The following is a 19,577-nucleotide window of genomic DNA, read 5'->3' on the forward strand; positions in this document are numbered from 1 at the left end:
ATGTTGAGATTTTATTTATTTTATTCAGAGGCACATTACATTTTTTAAAGCGGTAAATAGGGCATGTTATCTATTAATACACGTTATCTATAATTAAAGGGGGCGTGTATTCTATTATCTAATCTTTCACTGAAAATAAAGATTTGTTTGGGGTGGGTAGTAAAATTAATTGTGGTTTTTATTCAGAAATCAGACAGTTGGGGGGGGGACAATTAAAAGAGGGTTCTCTCTAAAAGAATGATTTAGATATTTATTCGGTATATTTTAAATTGATAAACAAAAATGTAATTTGCTTAAAAAATAAGTTAAATATTGTTTTTTAATTTTTAATTGAATTACTGGACTATAACATTTGAAGATGAAGGGGTAAGAACTGTTTACATCCATTTTTCACAAAAATGACCATTAGATTGCCATCTGTTGTATTGTGACTGTTACAAAGTGTTCACAAATGAATAACGAGGAGAATCGGTTCTCTCCGAGAGTTATTAAAAACTTGAAGTTCTTTTTTCTTCTCAGCTTCATTTACTAATTTACAGATTTTACTTATAAACTTTATTTTTTGAAGAAAAGAAATTAATTGAAAAGTTAAAAAGACAAAAAAATTAAAATATTTGATTTCGACTTGTAAACATATTTTGCAGATTGAAAACATTATTAAAACAACAACAGAAAAGGTCGATAACTTAATTTAAATTAAATACTAAACTGGACAGAATTATTTCCTTTTGGGGTATATTTTAAAATAAACATTTACGCCATTTCCGAAATGGCATATAAATAGGCATCGTGTGTTGCAAATTATGTCATTTCTATATACCACAAAGCAATAAAGGTGCTCCAACTAAATTCTTCTAGAACATATCCCCATAAGATAAAATAAATGCGCCTAATACGTCATCGTCAACTTCCGTTTTTCAGTAGTTCCGTTTCCTTTTATATATACTAACCCAAGCATGAAAAATAAAATTCCTCTCAACTGAAATCAAATTTTAATCATGGATGTAGAAATAGCATTAAAAACTGGATATTTGTTTACGCCACCACAAACATTTTTAAGGGTAAGTCCTTATTTTCACTTTCTCATTATGTAGTCAAATTAATTTGAAATTCTAAAGATCAATACTCTCTCGTAGAATTATTATCTGTTCTAATAAATTATCAGCGACTTTGGTTAATCAATAGTCGGCTAATTATGATCATAGAAATATGTACCGCACGTTTTAGGGATGGGCTTAAATACGGCATTTGCATGTTTTCGCTGTGAATATTGGAGTTGCTTCAAGTGTTTTTAATGTAGTAGAAGATAAACAGAGTTAGCGTAATAATTTTGGGCTATATTTTAATTAAATTATATAACATATTTTATATCTTATGATCCTTGTTGAACAGCACTCTTTCTGCGTTTACAGCTATATTAATATAAGTGTTGATTGCTGATTGCAAACTAAAAGTTTTCACATTATGTGAATAGCGATAAACTGGAAAAATTAATTAAAAAATATTATTAAGAAATGTATATAATTTTAATTTATTAATTAATATGATTAATAATTATTAATTATATTATATGATTATAATTCATAATCATGATTCCAGTGTTATAGTTCTCTTTGATCTAAATTATGCAACACAAAAAAAAAATTCAAGTTTGAAGAAAAAAAACTCAAAATCTAATGTCTTTATCATTTTTATCTTGATATTAGAATGTTTTTTATACATATTTCAATATTGAGAAAAAAAATAATTTTATTTTATAACAGTCGTTGAACAGCCGACCCAATTTTGTGTTTACAACTACTAATGTTCAACTCTTTAGCCTCATAATTTTGAACCCAATCTAAAAGACAAGGGAACTCACTCCTGTATCAAGTATTGGTGGAAATTTACCTTCGTGGAGATTTTTTTTTCTGGATATAAACCGCATTTGCGTTGCATGATTAGGAAAACCACTAAAGCTTCCCACTGTTAGCCTGATGGCAAGGAGAGTCTAACCCATGATCTACCACTGAAGGTATCTTTCATCAGCACTGCTGACCGGGTGCGGAATTCGTACTGACCAGCGATCACTGGCATTCGAATCCTGTTTACCTCATTGGGAAGTGATGCTCCATCCCCTGAGTCACCACGACGCGATATATTATATTGTAATTACAAAAAGCAATAAACTACCTTCGAATCAGTTTAAATGAACTTTATAAAACATTGAGAGATTTCATCGTTTCCCTTAAAGCAGACGAAAGAAAAATAAAAAACATTTCGAACCAATTTAAATTCTCAGTAAAATTCTCAGTAAAGACGAATTCTGAGTTTAACCCTTTCAGAACAGGTGGAGAAGGAAACGTCTATTCAGCGAGTTTATTCGCATGATCATGAGCCGCTAGAGTCAGATAGGCTCGTTTTCTATAAGATACTTTGGGACATGAGGGGAGAATGGAGGGATAACGGTCTTGAAAGAGTCAAACATAAGAAAAAATTATCTTGTGCTGCTAGAGTCAGAAAAACTCGCTTCATATATTTTACCATGGGCCGTGAAGGGAGAAGTTTGCGATCGCGTAGTATATGTGATCACAATAAAAATATCTATCTCAAATCATAATTTAATCACTTGAAAAAAATATATGATGGAAATGTTTCTCGTATTAATAAAAAAAGAGGCATTGAAAAAAATATTTAAACATGATTTCTAAAAAACTGTTTAATGCATTAATAGAACTTTTTTACAAAACTTTACATTAAGTCCTTTAACAACTTACACACGAATATTAAATTATAATTTTATTGTTTAAAGTACTTAAAAAAACTTTTTGTACGCACTTTATTTATTCATTTTTTCAGTGTCACGCATTGAAAAGAAATTTTGAGATGAAACTGAATGTATTACAATTTATAGTAATTATATTTAGCATAATTTAAGGTATCCATTATTGAACACGTCGCATGTTTTTCATAAATGAAAAATTCGTGTACATTTGTAAATTATAACACCAAACAATATTTTGTTTGGATGTTTAAAAAAAATAGAAATGTTAAGTTTAAATCGGATGGCTTCTTTGATAATACCCTGAATAAATAGCACTGATGAGTAATATTAAGTATAGTAACAAATTATCATTTGCTTATATGTCCTTAAAATGTAACGTACGAAGCACCATTTATCCTATAAATTTATAGTTTAAGACAATCATAAATAGTTTAATGTAGTAAAGTAGTTAATTTATAGTTTAATATCGTAAAATTCAATAATAAAAGCTATAATAATGGTAATTTCATTTAAACAGGGAAACAAAAAATATATTCCACAAAATGTGAATACTTAGTGCATATGACATTAATATCACTAAAAATCAGAATTAGCTATTGTTGTTAGCATCATTGCTCCCGACTTTTGAAAAATGCCCAATTTGATCCCCTACACAACACTAACTCTTTTCCTAACATAGTAAAAGAAATCACAGATCGTATGAGTATACAAGGTGTTCCTTAATAACTAATCCTCGTATATATTTTTAGAATAATTCACAAAAACGAAGTAAAAAGAAGTATACTCGTTGTTGGTCGTAAATTAATATTTAAGCTAAGGAAAAACAAAGCACGCAATGTAAATTTAGTGAAATGATACCAAAGAAGAATATATGAACTTGTGATTGCCAGATGAAACTTGGAGTTGTTTCTTATAATCGCTTTTCTACTCCTTTGCTTCCTCCATTTGACTTCCTCCGTAGTAAACTCCGTTTAAACTTCATAAGGGTGGTTATTACGAACCACCTTGCGTGAATATTAACAAGTGTCAAGTCCGGACTTTCACAAGGATGCTTAAAACTACAAAGAAAAACTACCTTCTCTTTTATAAAACTAAAGCAGTTGATATATTCTTACAACTAATTTAAAATATAATGATATTTTTCAAACAACTCATCTTTAATATTATAACTTAATCATTATTGATCTTTGTTAAACTTCTTTCGACAAAACCTTTACCACAAGAAATTATTCTTTGACTATGTAAGGATCATTTATCCTCTTATCGGTAATGGCTCATTTAACACAGTGTTGTTGATTAAGGATAAAAAGGATTTTGTGGCTTTAGGTTGAATTCTTTTTTTGTCAGACAAAATAAGGGAAATTTTAAGTACGATGATAGAAGGGGCTTTAAAGAACATTTTCGGAACATCAGTCCCTTTTCAGTCAATAAATACCCACGGGAAAAAGTTTTCCAAAATATTGTATTGATTTTCAATGTCTTAGAGTTATTAAAAAAATATATTTTCTCAAGTAAAGATTGGCTAAAAGCCTTAAACATCTTTCTTTTCTGTTGAAGTAACTATATTTTCAAATCCTTCAGGTGACATATTTTCGTAATACATTGTTTTTTAAAAAGTTGTCAGCGTACTAAAGGGTAATCTTAATGGTTTACGAGGCTGAACTTAAATGTGCTTTTTAATTTGTGCGAACAATATTTTAAGTAACAAAATCAGGCACAAAAACGTACTTTCTCTTAATAAATATACTTTTATGTGGGTACTCGCAATCTAAACAATGGTACCGATAGTTCAGTCAGAAGAGCTGTTGAAAGTTAATTTCACTTTGCGTATTTCAACTTATTTCTTGTACTTTTTAAGAAAATAATAAAAAATTAATTACTATCTTGAATGTTAGGTAAAATGAGCAAAAATTACAATTACTTAAAGGCATTAACTGTCTTAAACTGAGTATTAGGTAGGCTTTTCAACACCAATTATAAAATGAAATAAAATTAACTTAGCGGAAGCCTCGGTTGCTCAAGGGATAGAGCACTCACTTCCAAAAGAAGTGACTCAGATTCGAATCCCAACGGTTAATAGTCAATATGAATTCCGCTCCCGGTTCGCACTGACCACAGTACTGACGTAAAATATCCTCTGTGGATAAACGGATCATGCGTTAAAGTTTCCTTGCCGTCGAGCTACCCGAAGGAGGTTTTTGCGATTTTCCTCCCCATGCAACGCGAATGTGACTTAGATCCATGAAGTAGTCTTCCGCGAAGACTGGTTAATCCCAAATCTTCATCCAGGAAATTCCTTGTCTTCTGGATTTGATTCAAAATTACAAGTTTACAGAGATCCAAATAATAATATCCAAAATTAGATCGGTTGTTCAACGTAGGTCATATAATAAAATAAAATTGACACAAGGAGCCCAAAAGTTTGGTGACTCTTCTGTTTAAAATATCTGAACCATATTGTCCAGATTGCGACTACATTCCATATTTTGCAGTTCAAGAATCCATATTTGAGAAAAAAAGGTATGTTTTTTTAGAGAATTTATTTATTTATTTATCTTTGCGTGTGTGTATCTGATTTCTATATTTTAATTATCGCCTGCGTAAATTACTTAACTTATTTAAAGTTAACATTCTGAACCTTAAGATTTCACATAAATAGTTACATAAAAATCCGAAGTCTTTGTGTTTCATTCTTGATTTTGAGCTCTGTACCTTAAAGATTTGTTGTTTGAACAGCCTATTGATTCTTAGGGAAATATTGCAAACTTATTTATTTTAATAAACGTAGGGGAGAGTCGGGTAGCCCCGTTCACTTAAGGAGTATTGCTTATATTTCTGTATAACAATGAGTATTAATCAATATTTTTGTATGTTTCTATTGTTGTATCATCTAATTAAATAATGCAAAAAGAATAAACCAAAAAAAGAATAGTTTAACTTTAAAAAATCGAAATTTAAAAAAACATGTTTTTCAGCTCTTATCAAAATGTGTCGGGTAGCCCCGCCCAGTTACAAAAATTATGTTTTTTGACTGTTTTTTCAGGTGTAAGTGAGAATGACTAATGTATTGACAATAGATAAACCTCATTTATCATTTTTATCACAAAATTATTTTATTTATTACATATTTATATGCTTTTAGTGAATTCTATCATTTAATAACAACAAATGTCATACTTTTTATCATTATTAATGTATATTAATATTTTATAATATTAATATAAATTTGTATTAAATATTTAACGAAAATAATTTAATTTAAGTAACAATATTTAAAAACAATAGTTTTTTTTTCAATATAAACTTATTTGGTTGATCTCTTCTTATAAACTTAATATAAAATACTTCTTAAAAAATTACAAATTTACTTTGTATTTTGATTACTTTCAAATGCTTCTGTAGACTGATTCGTTCGCAAATAACTGAAAATAAATAAGTAAGCGAATAGCTTATCATAATATTTATGATTTCTTGATGTTAAATTTAATTTGGATATATCAATTACATTTTAGAAATATTTAATTTGCATTTTTAAATATATAAATTTATGTTTCATATAATATTAAAACATATATTTGTTGTTAAAAATTCATATAACATTTAAATTTGAAGCAATAGAATAATAATCTTTGCAACCATACATTTATCGACGAAATAAAATTTGGCGGTGATACCCGACATTCATGTGAGCGGGGCTACCCGAAATCCAATTTTTTTGTAAATTTGTAATTACTCGAACAATTTTTCACATATAAACTTCTTTCTTTGTGCAAATTAAACTTAAGACTACATACTTTAATGCTGTATGTATAGAAAAAATTATTTTTTTAGTATTAAAATGAAGTTTAATCGAAACATTCAACCAATTTTTCTTAATTTCATGACTACTGTATTCAACATATTTTCAAAACTATTGTTTACCATGTTAACAGCTGCATAAATACTTGAAACTTTGAAATAATCTTTTTTCAATATAACAATTAATGTCCGATTGCCCATTGACTTGAAAAAATATTCTATACATATGAAATTGACAGTGGGCGGGGGTACCCGCTGAGCGGGGCTACCCGACTCTCCCCTACTTCTAAATTGTTTCATTGAAAATATTCATCTAAATTAATTTAGGTATTAGTGCAACTCGGGTTGACTTACATCATGTGTTAGCTTTCTTTTTTCATGGTTCCAGAGTCTTTTTCACCCTAATCAAAATAATAAAATAATTTAAAAAATTACACAAAAAATATCTAACTAACTATAATGCTAACAATTGTCATAATCGAATGGCAAATGGCAAAGATTTGCATTTTTTAGTTTCGTAATATAAATATTATATATATATATCAATAATATATGTCAATGATATATATCAATAATATATATCAATATATATTAATAAATATATCATTATATCACAGTAATATGTTACATATATCAATAAGATGTAAAATGCATTTTTTAGTATCAAACCATGCTTAGGTAAACAAATGTCATAATCGAATGGCAAATGGCAGAGATTTGCTCGATTAGTTTTTTAGTATGCAAAAACGCATTACATTTAAATTTAGAATTATTAAAAAGTTAGAATCCTTCAATGTTTTGTTGCTTCTAATGCCACTTGAAAACAGCAACAAGCATGCTTGGTGAAACCAAGAGAGAGCAAGTCTAAGGCAGAGGGAAGTTTCTTATTTTCAGTGGCGCCATCTATGGCCAAGAATACGACTTCAGCCAGACGCACATCATTGCCCGTTTATTCAACGAACCCATTCATACATCCATTCATTCATCCACAGATCGTAATTTTAACCAGAACCAGAGAACGATCAATCTCCAATTCAGTACTGCTAGAAGTATGATTTATTATGCGAGCAGGGAGGACTTTGCGACCCAACAGACTACAGCACACACCAGTCACCATTTACTACTCGGGGTATCGGCCGGTGAGGTCGAACTCATGACCTCTTGGAATGACTGGTGCTGCCATCGATCCGAATGGTTCTGAGTTAAAACGTACTCTCAACCTTGTGGTACTCTCTTGTCAAGCGAAAGGCGCGCCTTCCTGATTTTATTTGCAATAGGCCAATAGCTAGCATGCTTGGCTTGCCCAAGTGTCATTAGGCACAATAACAAATTTTCTCTTAGGGTAAACTACCCCGTCAAAGAATTTGCATTGTTTGAGGATAAGTTGTACAATCGTTGATTCCCTTTATTAATTTTTCTATTAAATTAGTTTGTCGTCTAATTTTGGTTTGCATAAAATACCGTTCAATTTAGTTGCTGAGGTCAATTTTCTCCAGCGCGGTTTTGCCGGTTCCGATCATTGTTATCTAAATTTAATACTATTGAAAAAATAAAAGCTTTATAATGACAAAAGATAAAAACTAACTTTAAAATTCACAAATGTTGTAATTCAGTGGTAAAAGCATACAAGTTTCGATGCAACATTGGAGCATCATCTTCAGTGCACAGCAAGAAATGGCGATTTTTTTTTACCTTTATTATTATCATCATCACATTTTTCTGTATTTAATTATGAACAACACTATTCGCCATATTCAGTATTTTCTGTTCTTTATTGTTATCATTAAATGTTTCTTTATTTTCAGCATCATTTGCCCTTTTTCTGTATTTAATTGTACACAGAAGATGATGTTCCAATGTAACCTCAATCTTGCATGTCTTAATTACTGAAATACATTTTTTAAAATTTTTAAAGTTGGATCTTAACTTTGACTAAATTCAAACTTATACAGGTTAAACCATTTATGACACATTGTCTAAATTGAACCACGTTTTAGATTTCCCTCTCCATCTTATAAAAAAATATTTTTAATTTCTTGAAAAACTATGTTCAAGCTGAAATTGTTGATCTGATATCCTAATGGCATTTAACACGTATTAAATACAATATTGCAAAATAGACTCTCTAACAATAGAATTTTTATCATAGGCATGAGACCCCCGACCCATTAAAACAAAAGTTTTTAGGTTATTTATTTTAGCAACAATACCTTTCTTATTTCGTCCCGAAGGAAAATTGAAAAAAATTTGTCTCGAATGCAAAAAGTTATCTTTTATTGTGTTTTATATGATATAAGATTACCTTATTTTATTTGGTTTACATTGTTTATTTAAAAGAAATGTTACTCCATTTTTCTTCCAGAAGCAAACTTTCTTGTTTTTTACTATAATGCGAGATATATAGGTTATGTAATAATATGTAGGATTATCTAAGAAACAAAACATGTTGGAGTTCAGAAAATTTCTAGCTACGCAATGCAATTTTTCTTTTATGTTCCAGTTAATCTCGTTGAGCAATGATGTCATTTTAACTACGCAAAAGGATTTAAAATAATCCAATTTTGTTTTTAAGACAAAAGTACAGTTTTAAAAAGAAATTGGAAAAACGTGAAGTTTGAAAAATAAATGTTTTTAGTTTGCTGGAGTCTAGATATCAATAGGGAAATGCAATTTTCTATTAATTTTCTAATTCGTGGAATTGTCCAATATAACGGCGTTAATAAAATACCATAAAAAAATAATTCAGACAAGTTTACAAGAACATTGAAATCAGAATTTATAATTTTTCTTCCTAAACAACATAGCAAAATTTAAAAAATTATTGATTTTTAGTCAGTGATATAAAGAAATAACAAAACTCAAATCAAAGAATTGATATTCAAGCAAGGAAGAAACATAAACGCTAACGGAATCAAAGAAATCACTACCAAAGAAAGTGAGACTGAAATAATAAAAACCTGTTCGATTATTGGAGGAAGCATTAACGAGTTTAAGGGTGATTATTAGTAATATTTCCAAATTTTACCATGCAAGGAAACTAATTTTGAGGTCATTCCATCCTCATAATTACTGATTCTACAGCTTGTTTCTGTTCATTGTTCGCTTAAATATAAGTTTGGGATTTTTAATGTGTATCCATATTTATTTACTTTTTTACAAGATTCTGGAAAGCCAGAGTAAGGATAGTCAGTTACGAATATCCAACAATATTACTGTGAAACTGAAAATTAAATAAAAAGTATTGTTCCAAATAACAGAACACTATAAAAAGGAAATAAATAAGAAATATTTTTTACTTGATTAAATGTAAACTTTATTTATTTATTTATTTATTTTCAGAGAGAGAGAAATTGACCTATTTATGAATCGCTGGTTAAGCAATTATCAAACCTTATGTAGAACACGTAAACTTCCTGTCAGATTTTTTTTTAACTCAGTTGACTAGACGTACTCAATTTTTTTATAAAATAGAATATAGAATATTCCAAGTTTTTGAGTGAATTCAAATACTGAAATAGTCACATAATGTCCGTTATTATCATAAAAATTTTTTAAAGCATTGATGATGTTGACATAAAATCCAACTTACTAACAAAAAGAGCAACCGTTTCGCCAGTAAAAAAAATATTTTTATGTCACCGTCTTAAACGATGAACTCTACCCGTGTTAGTGTTTCTAAAATAGTGTTCATTTCTTAAAAAAAAATTAAAGAAGTGTTTTTTTCTAAATTGTTTTATCTGCATAATGAATAAAAACATATATATTTAAGTTTAGAATATTCTATGTGATTTGTGAGCGAAACTTAAATTAGTTAATAATATAAATTAACGTAAATCCTTTTGGAGATGATTGCTGGAAACCGGGTGAAATTTTGTTGATGTATGTGTTTATTTTGATATTCTAACCAGCTTTAAATGTCCCCACATTTTAAATCATTCTTCAATACATGTGATGAAAATAATTAATAATCTAATTTTGATACTTCTCACAAACACTTTGAAACTAATTATAAAAACTTCTTTTAATAGAAAACTTGGTCGAAAAAATACTGCGTTCTCTATGAAGCTAGCCAACAAGGAATTCAGCGTTTGGAGATCTTTGAAAATGACGACGCCTTAGCAAGGCAAAGTCCTTCTAAAATCATTCCTTTAAATGATTGTTGGAAAGTTGCAGCATATCCTCTGAAAAATCAGCCAAATGTATTCGAGGTAAAATTGAGAGTAATTTTTCTTAAAACTCTATGGAAGTTATATTACAGCATAACTTAGTACTTAACGTTATTTGTTCAATGATACTTATGTTATTCTCCAATCGGAGTGAACTTCTTTATAAATAGTTTTCTTTAGGTTATTAGAGCATATATAAAATTTATTTTGCCTATTTCAAATTAAATATTAAGTTATAAAATATAATAAACTTAAATTAAAACCCTAACAAAGAATCGTTTGAATTTAATTTTTTAGTATCTTAAACTTTGATTTTTTTTCAGCTGTATTATTACTTTTCACACATTTGCCAAAATTTTTCCTTCAATTCTTCACAAATATTTTTACCTTTCATTTTCAGAAATTTATGTCTCTGAAACTTATACAAGAAATGCAAATTGTTTTAAATAAACTAGTTTTTCAAGTTAACGATTTTATATGCATCAAAAAAGAGTTTTACTAAACATCAAAAAAGACATGCAACTGACTGCGTTTGGTATTTTACTCAAAACAAAGCGTTCTTTAATTTTTGTGACTTACATTGATTATAAATAATGCAATAAATAATTTCAATTTTGTGAGCATTTGCAAATTAATTTAAAAAATAACAGTTCTTTAAATGGAATTATTTAATGAAACAGTAATATTTAATGATTTGAAGCATATTTGAAAATTATTAAATAGCACCGTTTCATTTCAAGTACTTTGCTTATCATTTATTTTTATCATTCTTTAGAAATTGGGAAAATATTTTTTTAAATATTGTTATAAACCGCATTGAAAAATTGAAGACCGAATGGAAAGTGGAAAAAAATAGAATTTTATCTCAACTTTAAAGCTTAGTTTTAAAATAAATCTTCACGAATAAATTCCTTGAATGTACTCATTCTGGTAAACCCATACAGCGCCATCTATCGCACATCTATGAAAATAGAAATTAAAAGTAATAGAAAGAATCATTTCTCGGAAAATATCAAACGCATTTAAATTTTTAAAAACGATTTTGCTTTTCCATTTAGAATTTATTAAATATGACACGACTTTAAAATAAATTATTTTAAACTATAAAGATTAATAAAGATGTGCAGTATCAGAAACTTAAAAGTAATCGATTTTAGTCCAAAAACTATTTAACAAACATTAAAAATAAAGTTTTATTCTCCATTTTTAATAATAACGAATAGGGAAAATAGCTAAAAAAAATAGCTCAGAGCACATGAATATTGTCCAAAAGTATTAATTTTAATCACTTTTTTATTTAGGGAAAAAATTTTAGTAAATTAAGAAATAGTAATAGTAGTAAATCAGATTCAAGAAAGAAGTTTTACATGTTGGCTTCGAACAGAGGTTTGGTTTGGAACTAATTCATGGGTCAAGCGCTGTTAACGCTACTTCTTTAAAAAAAAAAATACCTAAAATGAAAATTTAGATGTTTTCAAAAAATTTGATGTAATTTGGTACATTTTCGAAAACAGTTTGAAAGTGTATATTTTATTGAAGTCGACCTAACGAACTTACGAAAGGTAATTAAATATTATTATTTTATTTTTTTTCCTAATGACAGAATATTTAAAACTCTGTATATTTTTATAAATCTAATAGAAATTCATGATGCGTCCAGATTTGCTTACATGAAATTTGCAATTTCAATAACTAAATTTTTTTTTAACGATAAGTACATACTTTTCATTAATATGATAAAAGCTTTTGAAAAAGTCTTGATTAGAATTTCTTTAGAATGTATTCACTTGTTATCATACTATGATTTGTCAAAAACACAAAAGGCACTTATAAATAAATATTGAGGTTAAAACTATTCTCAAATTAACCTTAATTTAAGCTAAGCAAACAATTCAGATTTATTGGCAAATAATGCTTAGAGAAATTATTCATTTTATGTTAAAATTTGATGCTTTTGCCGAAAAACGAATAGCACAAAAGTGTTTTTAAAAAAATTTTGCAACTTTTTCTAACGCAACTACACTGTAAAAACTGTGGTGTTATACCTATCTGAATTTGGCTTTGAAGAAATCTAAAAATTGTGTTTTATTTCAAGTTCATAATGAAACGAGCTTTCATACACACTTTAAAGGATGTAGTTAAATCTTAACTGCAATAAACGATAAACCTTACACCAAATTCGCTAAATACATGAATTGTTTTCGCCTATTTTGGCGTGAATTTTTTAATTCTAAGACGATCGATATGTTTTGTTTGCAAGAATGTGAAGCTTGATTTCGCCTCGCACGATGATGAATATTGTAGAGCAACAGAAGTAAGTTGTTATAAAAAGGTATTTATGCTTTTAGTTGTATAACAAATAATATGTTCTCATAGAAAGCACTACATAAATCTGTCAATTCCATAAAATGATTTTAAAATATTTTATTTCTATTTAGCCTTGTTCAAATTCATATTAATATTCTCTCTGTACTGTGTGTATATTTGATAAAAAAAGGAATGGAAGAAAAAAACAAATTATATTTAATAAAATGGTGCATTTATGAAATTTTGAATTCATTAATGATTCTTGCTTTATATTGCATCATAAACTAATTTACACCCTCAATAGCTTTTGATCGAATGGTCGGATCTTCATGTTCTAGGGCTCAATCTTAATGGTTTCAGGAAGTGACCTCAAATAAACTAATTAATTAGTGCAGACGATATTTTAAGTTATGAAAACAGACACAAAACGCACTTTCTATGAATAAACATGCCTTATATTCAACGAATTCAGATTTCTGAATCCCCTGAACATAAGGAGTAGCCGCAATCTGCGAAATATGCATAGTTTGGTCAGAAGAGCGATATATAGTTTGGTCCCCCAAATGTTGATTTAATTTTTAACGTATCTTCAGAAATTTTTAAGTGAATTAAAAAAATTTTGCACATAATTATATAAACTATGCTCAGCCACAGATAATTCTATGCAAAAATAAATATTAGTAAGTAGTTATTATTTATTATTGCGTTATTTTGCACTGGTTGAAAAATATTTTGAATTGTAGGGTATACAATTTTTTACATAATAATAAAAAAAATTTTGCATGGCAAAATACGAAATTTAAGCAAAATCAGTCGAATAGCTCCTGAGAGTTCGAATTTTATAAATAGGACTTTTGTAAAATATGATTTCTTAGAAACTAGTCTGCCAATGTTGCTCAAATTTTGTATTTTGTCATTTAATATTAAATTCTTTAAAATGATATACAAAAACTGTATACCTTATAATTCAAAATTTTTTCGACTTGCATTAAATAAAGTAATAAAAAATTATAAACATTCACTAAAATTTATTTTTTGCATGGAACTATACTCAGATAAACAAATTTTGTTTCCAAATATTTTTTCAATTCGCTTAAGATATGGCGAATCTCTCGAAATGCGCAAAAAGTGAAATTAACATTAAGCGGTACAAATTTTGGTCCTCTCTCGTGATCAAACTCTGGGGACCATGTTTCTCAAATTGAGCCTACCCCCTATATTTTGGGGGGTCAGAAATCCGAATCCATCGAAAAAAAGGTATGTTTATTCAGAGAAAGTTCGTTTTCGTGTTTGATTTCGTAACTTAAAGTATCGTCTGCACTATTAACTTAGCATATTTGAGGTCGCTCCCTCGGTCGTTAGGATTAAGTCCTAGAACACGAAGATTTGATCAATTGATCAAAAGTTATTGAGGGTGATCCGTTTATTTATTTATTTACTTATTTTTGTGCTCTGTATAATAAAAATTTTAACTGTATCTGGATCGCTTTAGTTTTTACTTTACTATGAAAAACAAATTGAAACGTATCATTTCTTTTTTTTTTTTTTTTTTTTTTTTTTTTTTTTTTTTTTTTTTTTTNTAATGTGAAATGACCTTTTTTAACATTAATATGGTGAATTATTACTAAAGAGCCAATTTATACTAAAAGTGAAGAACACTAATTTCCGTTCATTTTATAAAGACATTAAAAGAAAGTATTTTAGTTAATTTGATTTGAAAATTATTTGAAAATGGAAAATTCAGTTCTTTGTAAGCACTTTTTAATTTTTGCAGCAACTTTGAGAAATTGACTGGATAAAAAAAAAGCCTCAAGATTAATTTATTGAAGTTTAAAAACTCTCACTGTTTAATTTGATTAAGGAAGCTTATTGTTTGTTACTGCTTTATACAACCCAATAGTTGAAAAAGTATATTTTCTGTTCTACTTAATAAATGGGATTTTAAATTAATGCACCTTAAAGAGTAGTTAATTTCAGCTTTCACATAATTAATCAATTAAAATAAAATAAAATAAATATTCCTAGAGTTTATAGATTTACCTAATTAACATTAAACTAAAATAGAAATAAATTGTCGATAAAATTAATTGATATCGACTATGATTTTTAACTCACGGAATAAAGTTTTAAATTACTGAGGTAAACTTTAATAAGGCCTACTGCGGGAAGATGTTATAAAAAACCGATTGCTTGGAATCATTATGCAAAAACCAGTAAACTATGAAGAAAATAACTAGATTTACTTATGAGTTCAATTTAAATTCTGCTCGCTTGTTTTTCTTAAATAAAAACATTTATTTTAATAAATTGTATCATAATGATAAAGAGTCCTGTAAAAGAAGTTAATGAAAAAAACTTATTTCCTAATAATGCATGCAAGGAAATGTATCTATTATGTTTTTTTGCAGGGGTTAAATGTTGTTTTGTTCCGCAATTTTACTGGATAAACAGGATAAAAAAATTTATGCAGAAGTTAAGTTGTTTTAATTTAAAAGAAAAAGAATTGAATAATGTATTTACTTTTATCGCCTTTCTTTTTTGATTCAAGGAATATAGTTATAATGTATTAATTACTAAATTACTAAGTTATAATTTATTATTAATTTCTAATTAATTACTTATTAATTACTAAGTTATAATTTAATAATAATTACTCAATTACTAAATTACTAAGTTATAATTTATTATTAATTTCTAATTAATTACTTATTAATTACTAAGTTATAATTTAATAATAATTACTAATTAATTATTTATTAATTACTAATTAATTACTTATTAATTACTAAGGTATAATTTAATAATGATTACTGATTAATTTTTAATTACATAATTAATTAATTAATTAATTAATTATTAATTACTAATTTATAATTCATAATTAATTACAAATTAATTACTTATTAATAACGAAGTTATAATTTAATAATAATTACTTATTAAGTACTAATTTATAATTTATTAATTATTTATTAATAATTAAAATCGTTTACTGTAAATCATTATACAGAAATACAGAACCAATAAACTATGAAGAAAATATCTAGATTCACTTATGTTGTACACCGTTTGTTTGTTTTTCTTAAATAAAAACCCTTATTTTAATGAATTGTATGATAATGATAAAGAGTTCCGTTAAGTAAGTTAATGAACTGTGACGTAAGTTAGTAAACTGTGAAATAAAGAGATGTTAGACTGTGAGTTTTTAATTTTCTGATGATTTTGATTGATTTTCTTTTCGTAATTTGTTTATTATTTTGAATGTATCTTGTTTTTCCTGGACCTCTATACAAAACCATCGGGGTACTGAGGGAGATATTTTAAGCTTTTGCTTCTCCCTCAAATAGAAATGGTTTTGTTTTTAATGGCTACCGAGGCCGGTACCCCCTGAAGACGTCGGCTTCGGTGGTCATATTTTTATTTTATTTCATTTGTTTCTTGTATTAATAAAAAAAACTTATTTCCTAATAATGCATGTTTTGAGGGGGTTTTTTTCTTTTTACTGGGGTCAAATTTTGGTTTTGTTCTGCCCTTTTACAGGACAAAATTTCTTATACAGAAATTAAGTTGTTTTAATTTAAAGAAAAAAGAATTCGACAATATATTTACTTTTATTTCTAATTCAAGGAATAAAAGTTTAAATTACAGAGTTTAACTAAAATGGCTTACTGTAAATCATTATACATAACCAGTAAACTATGGAGAAAGTAACCAGGTTTATTTTTGCATTCAATAAAAGAATTCGTTTGCTTTTGATAAAAAAAAATTTATTTTAATAAATAGTATAATAAGGATAATTAGTTGCGATATGTAAGTTAATGGTAAAAAAAAATTATAATACAAAAATAAAAATAAGTCTGTTACGATTTTTTTTATCTTTTACAAGAACTGAACTTCATTTTTTCTGCATTTTTACAGGAGAAAATTTCTTCTATAGAAGTTGTTTTAAATAACAAAGAATTGGTAATATATTTACTCATTAAAAATAATGAATATCGAATTGCGTAAATAAAAGTAGATCTAATTGGTAACAAGCAAAGTAAAACAAAAGTCCATACGGTATCTTCCCATTAAGAAAAATTTGGGAGGTTTCTCCGATAAAGGTAAAAGGAAAATCTGGATGGTATCTTAACTAAAAGTAAAAGAAAAAATTCTGATAAGTAAAAGAAAATTTATAAAAGTAAAGAAAGAAGTCCGTTCGGTATCTGCACTTAAGGTAAAGGAAAAATACTAACATATTTTGGAATTGAACGATTCAATAAAATATAAAATCTTAAAATATGATTTTATTATTATAGACTATTATAAGAAAAGTATTTGTACTATTATAAGAAAAGTATTTGTTTATACATTATCACTGAATGATTTATAGATGGCGGTTTGGAACCGGATATAATAAATACGAATCATATTTATCGACTGATCGCTTTTGCGAAACTCAAAGAAAAAATAAAAACGATAAACTATTTGATATATTGATGCATCTTGGAAAGTTTAAAAATACATTTGTTTTTTTAAAAACTTATAGAAATTTAAAAATATTGGTTGATTATTGCAAGTAAATTCGTATTCATAAATAAGTAAACTCAGTATTCATAAGGAGATTACTTATTCATAAAAAAAGAAAATTCCGTATTCGTAAATAAGAAAATTCCATAGTCATAAGTCAGAAAATTCATTATTTATAAATAAGAAAATTCATAAATATAATAAATAAGAATAAAATTTCAACTCGATCATAAAAACTGTAACTTTTGTTGTATTTTATTTTTAATAATACAAATTTTAAACATTATTTTATTCTATTCTTATCAATAAAATTAATACATTTCAAGCTTATAAAGTTAAATTAATTAAGTAGCAAACGAAAATATGACCTAAGAGTGTATAATATTTCTCAGGTACGAAGAAAAGAAGAAAGGCATCAATTTTCAACAGACACATTTCAAGAGATGTTAGATTGGCTTTCAGCTCTTCAATCTGTTGCATTTGCTAAAAATTCAACAACTTCTGCCATTACTCCAGCTGTTTGCGAAAAGCAGGAAGAAAATTTTCTCTACAGTACTGTAGCTGAACGTAAGTAAAAATTATACACTGTCTAAATTACCCGAATATGTTTAAATTTACCATGTCCTGGTTTTATGAGAACACTAAAAAGCACGGTAGTTTTTTCGAAGAGCCTTGGTATTGACTTTTGGTAAAATTAACAATAAAATATGGTTTTATAATAATGTATGTAATAAAATGTGGTGAATGTGGTAGAATTAGCTAACTATGTCATGTAATCTTATAACATGGCATAAAAATCATTTATTCAGTTAAATTTACTTTTCACGTTTGTATTTTTAATAAGAGTGTGGTAATAAGAACTATAATTTTAAAGCCAGAATTTTCGGTACAATATTACCATACGAATGAGAAAATTACCAAAATCAATGGTTTAAATAACGTATAATTTCAGTACATTTTGGTTTTATTACCGAAATGATGGGGTTTTTCTTTACCAGATATGTCGTTACCATGCAAGTACATTTAATGCAAGTGCATTTTACCAGAATGTTTCTTTCGTTGTAGATTGATAGTTATAAAAAATTTTATTATATTTGCTAGAATATTTTTATATAATTAGTTTTTTGTTTGATTGACGTTACGTATCTAATTCACATCATTAATCATTATAAATATTCATCTAGAAAAAGTCTGCGAAGTCCCTAAATTTAAGTCATGCACAGAAATGTTTCTAAATGTACCACCAAAGATGTTTTACCAAGGTCTCTTTTGTCATTTAACATTGCTTTTTGTTTTTTCAACACTATTCAGTTACGTAACAATAACCTCGTAAAACTACAGAGCCTGTGTATCAAAATCTGAAAATTCCGTATAATATAACATTTTATTAGACATGCAATAAAAATTGATTCTTAAAAATTTTATTTTAAACATTGTTCATTGCTTGAAACTTTCTCTTTGTAATATCAGTATATAAATAACGCCTCATATCACCGTCATTACCTTCAGAAATTGTGCAAACAAATCAGTCAAAATCCATTAAAAAGTTTTAAAAGTTAAGCTTCATAATATATTTTTGTCTTCTGCTTACATATATATATATATAAACTGCTGTTTGTAGAAAATGCAACACCATGAAAGAATCATCAGAATCAAATGAAATTTAATGCAGAAACGACTTGTACTGATACAAATAAATGATGAAATTTTCAAAACAAAAGAAACAAATTAAGCGTCCGAAATCAGTATTTGGTGCAGCCACCACGCGCTGCAATAAGTGCTGCTATACGACGTGGCATGGAGTCAAACAGATGTTGAATATCTGCTTGAGGAAGAGAATTCCATATCGCTTGTATGCGCAACCAAAGTTCGTCTTTGGAAACTGCAGGACGCGGATCACGAGTGAGACGCCGACCAACCATATCCCACACGTGCTCAATAGGCGACATATCCGGCGAATAAGCAGGCCAAGGAAGAAGTTGCATGCGTTGTGCTGAACAGAAGTCTCTAACAGTCCGCGCAACATGTGGGCG

General features: G+C 27.6%; 1 protein-coding gene across 1 annotated transcript in view; it reads left to right on the forward strand.

The window, feature by feature from the left end:
* The first annotated feature begins 904 nt into the window (after positions 1-904).
* Positions 905-19,577, forward strand: part of LOC107453837 (docking protein 1) — a 30,521-nt gene continuing 11,848 nt past the window's right edge. The window contains exons 1-3 of the mRNA XM_016070800.3: positions 905-1,061; positions 10,591-10,770; positions 17,937-18,111. Coding sequence (XP_015926286.1) covers positions 999-1,061; positions 10,591-10,770; positions 17,937-18,111 — 418 coding nt within the window. The 5' untranslated portion in view covers positions 905-998. The remainder of the gene's footprint in view (positions 1,062-10,590; positions 10,771-17,936; positions 18,112-19,577) is intronic.

Source organism: Parasteatoda tepidariorum, chromosome X1 (genome assembly GCF_043381705.1).
Source record: "Parasteatoda tepidariorum isolate YZ-2023 chromosome X1, CAS_Ptep_4.0, whole genome shotgun sequence".
NCBI lineage: Eukaryota > Metazoa > Arthropoda > Arachnida > Araneae > Theridiidae > Parasteatoda > Parasteatoda tepidariorum.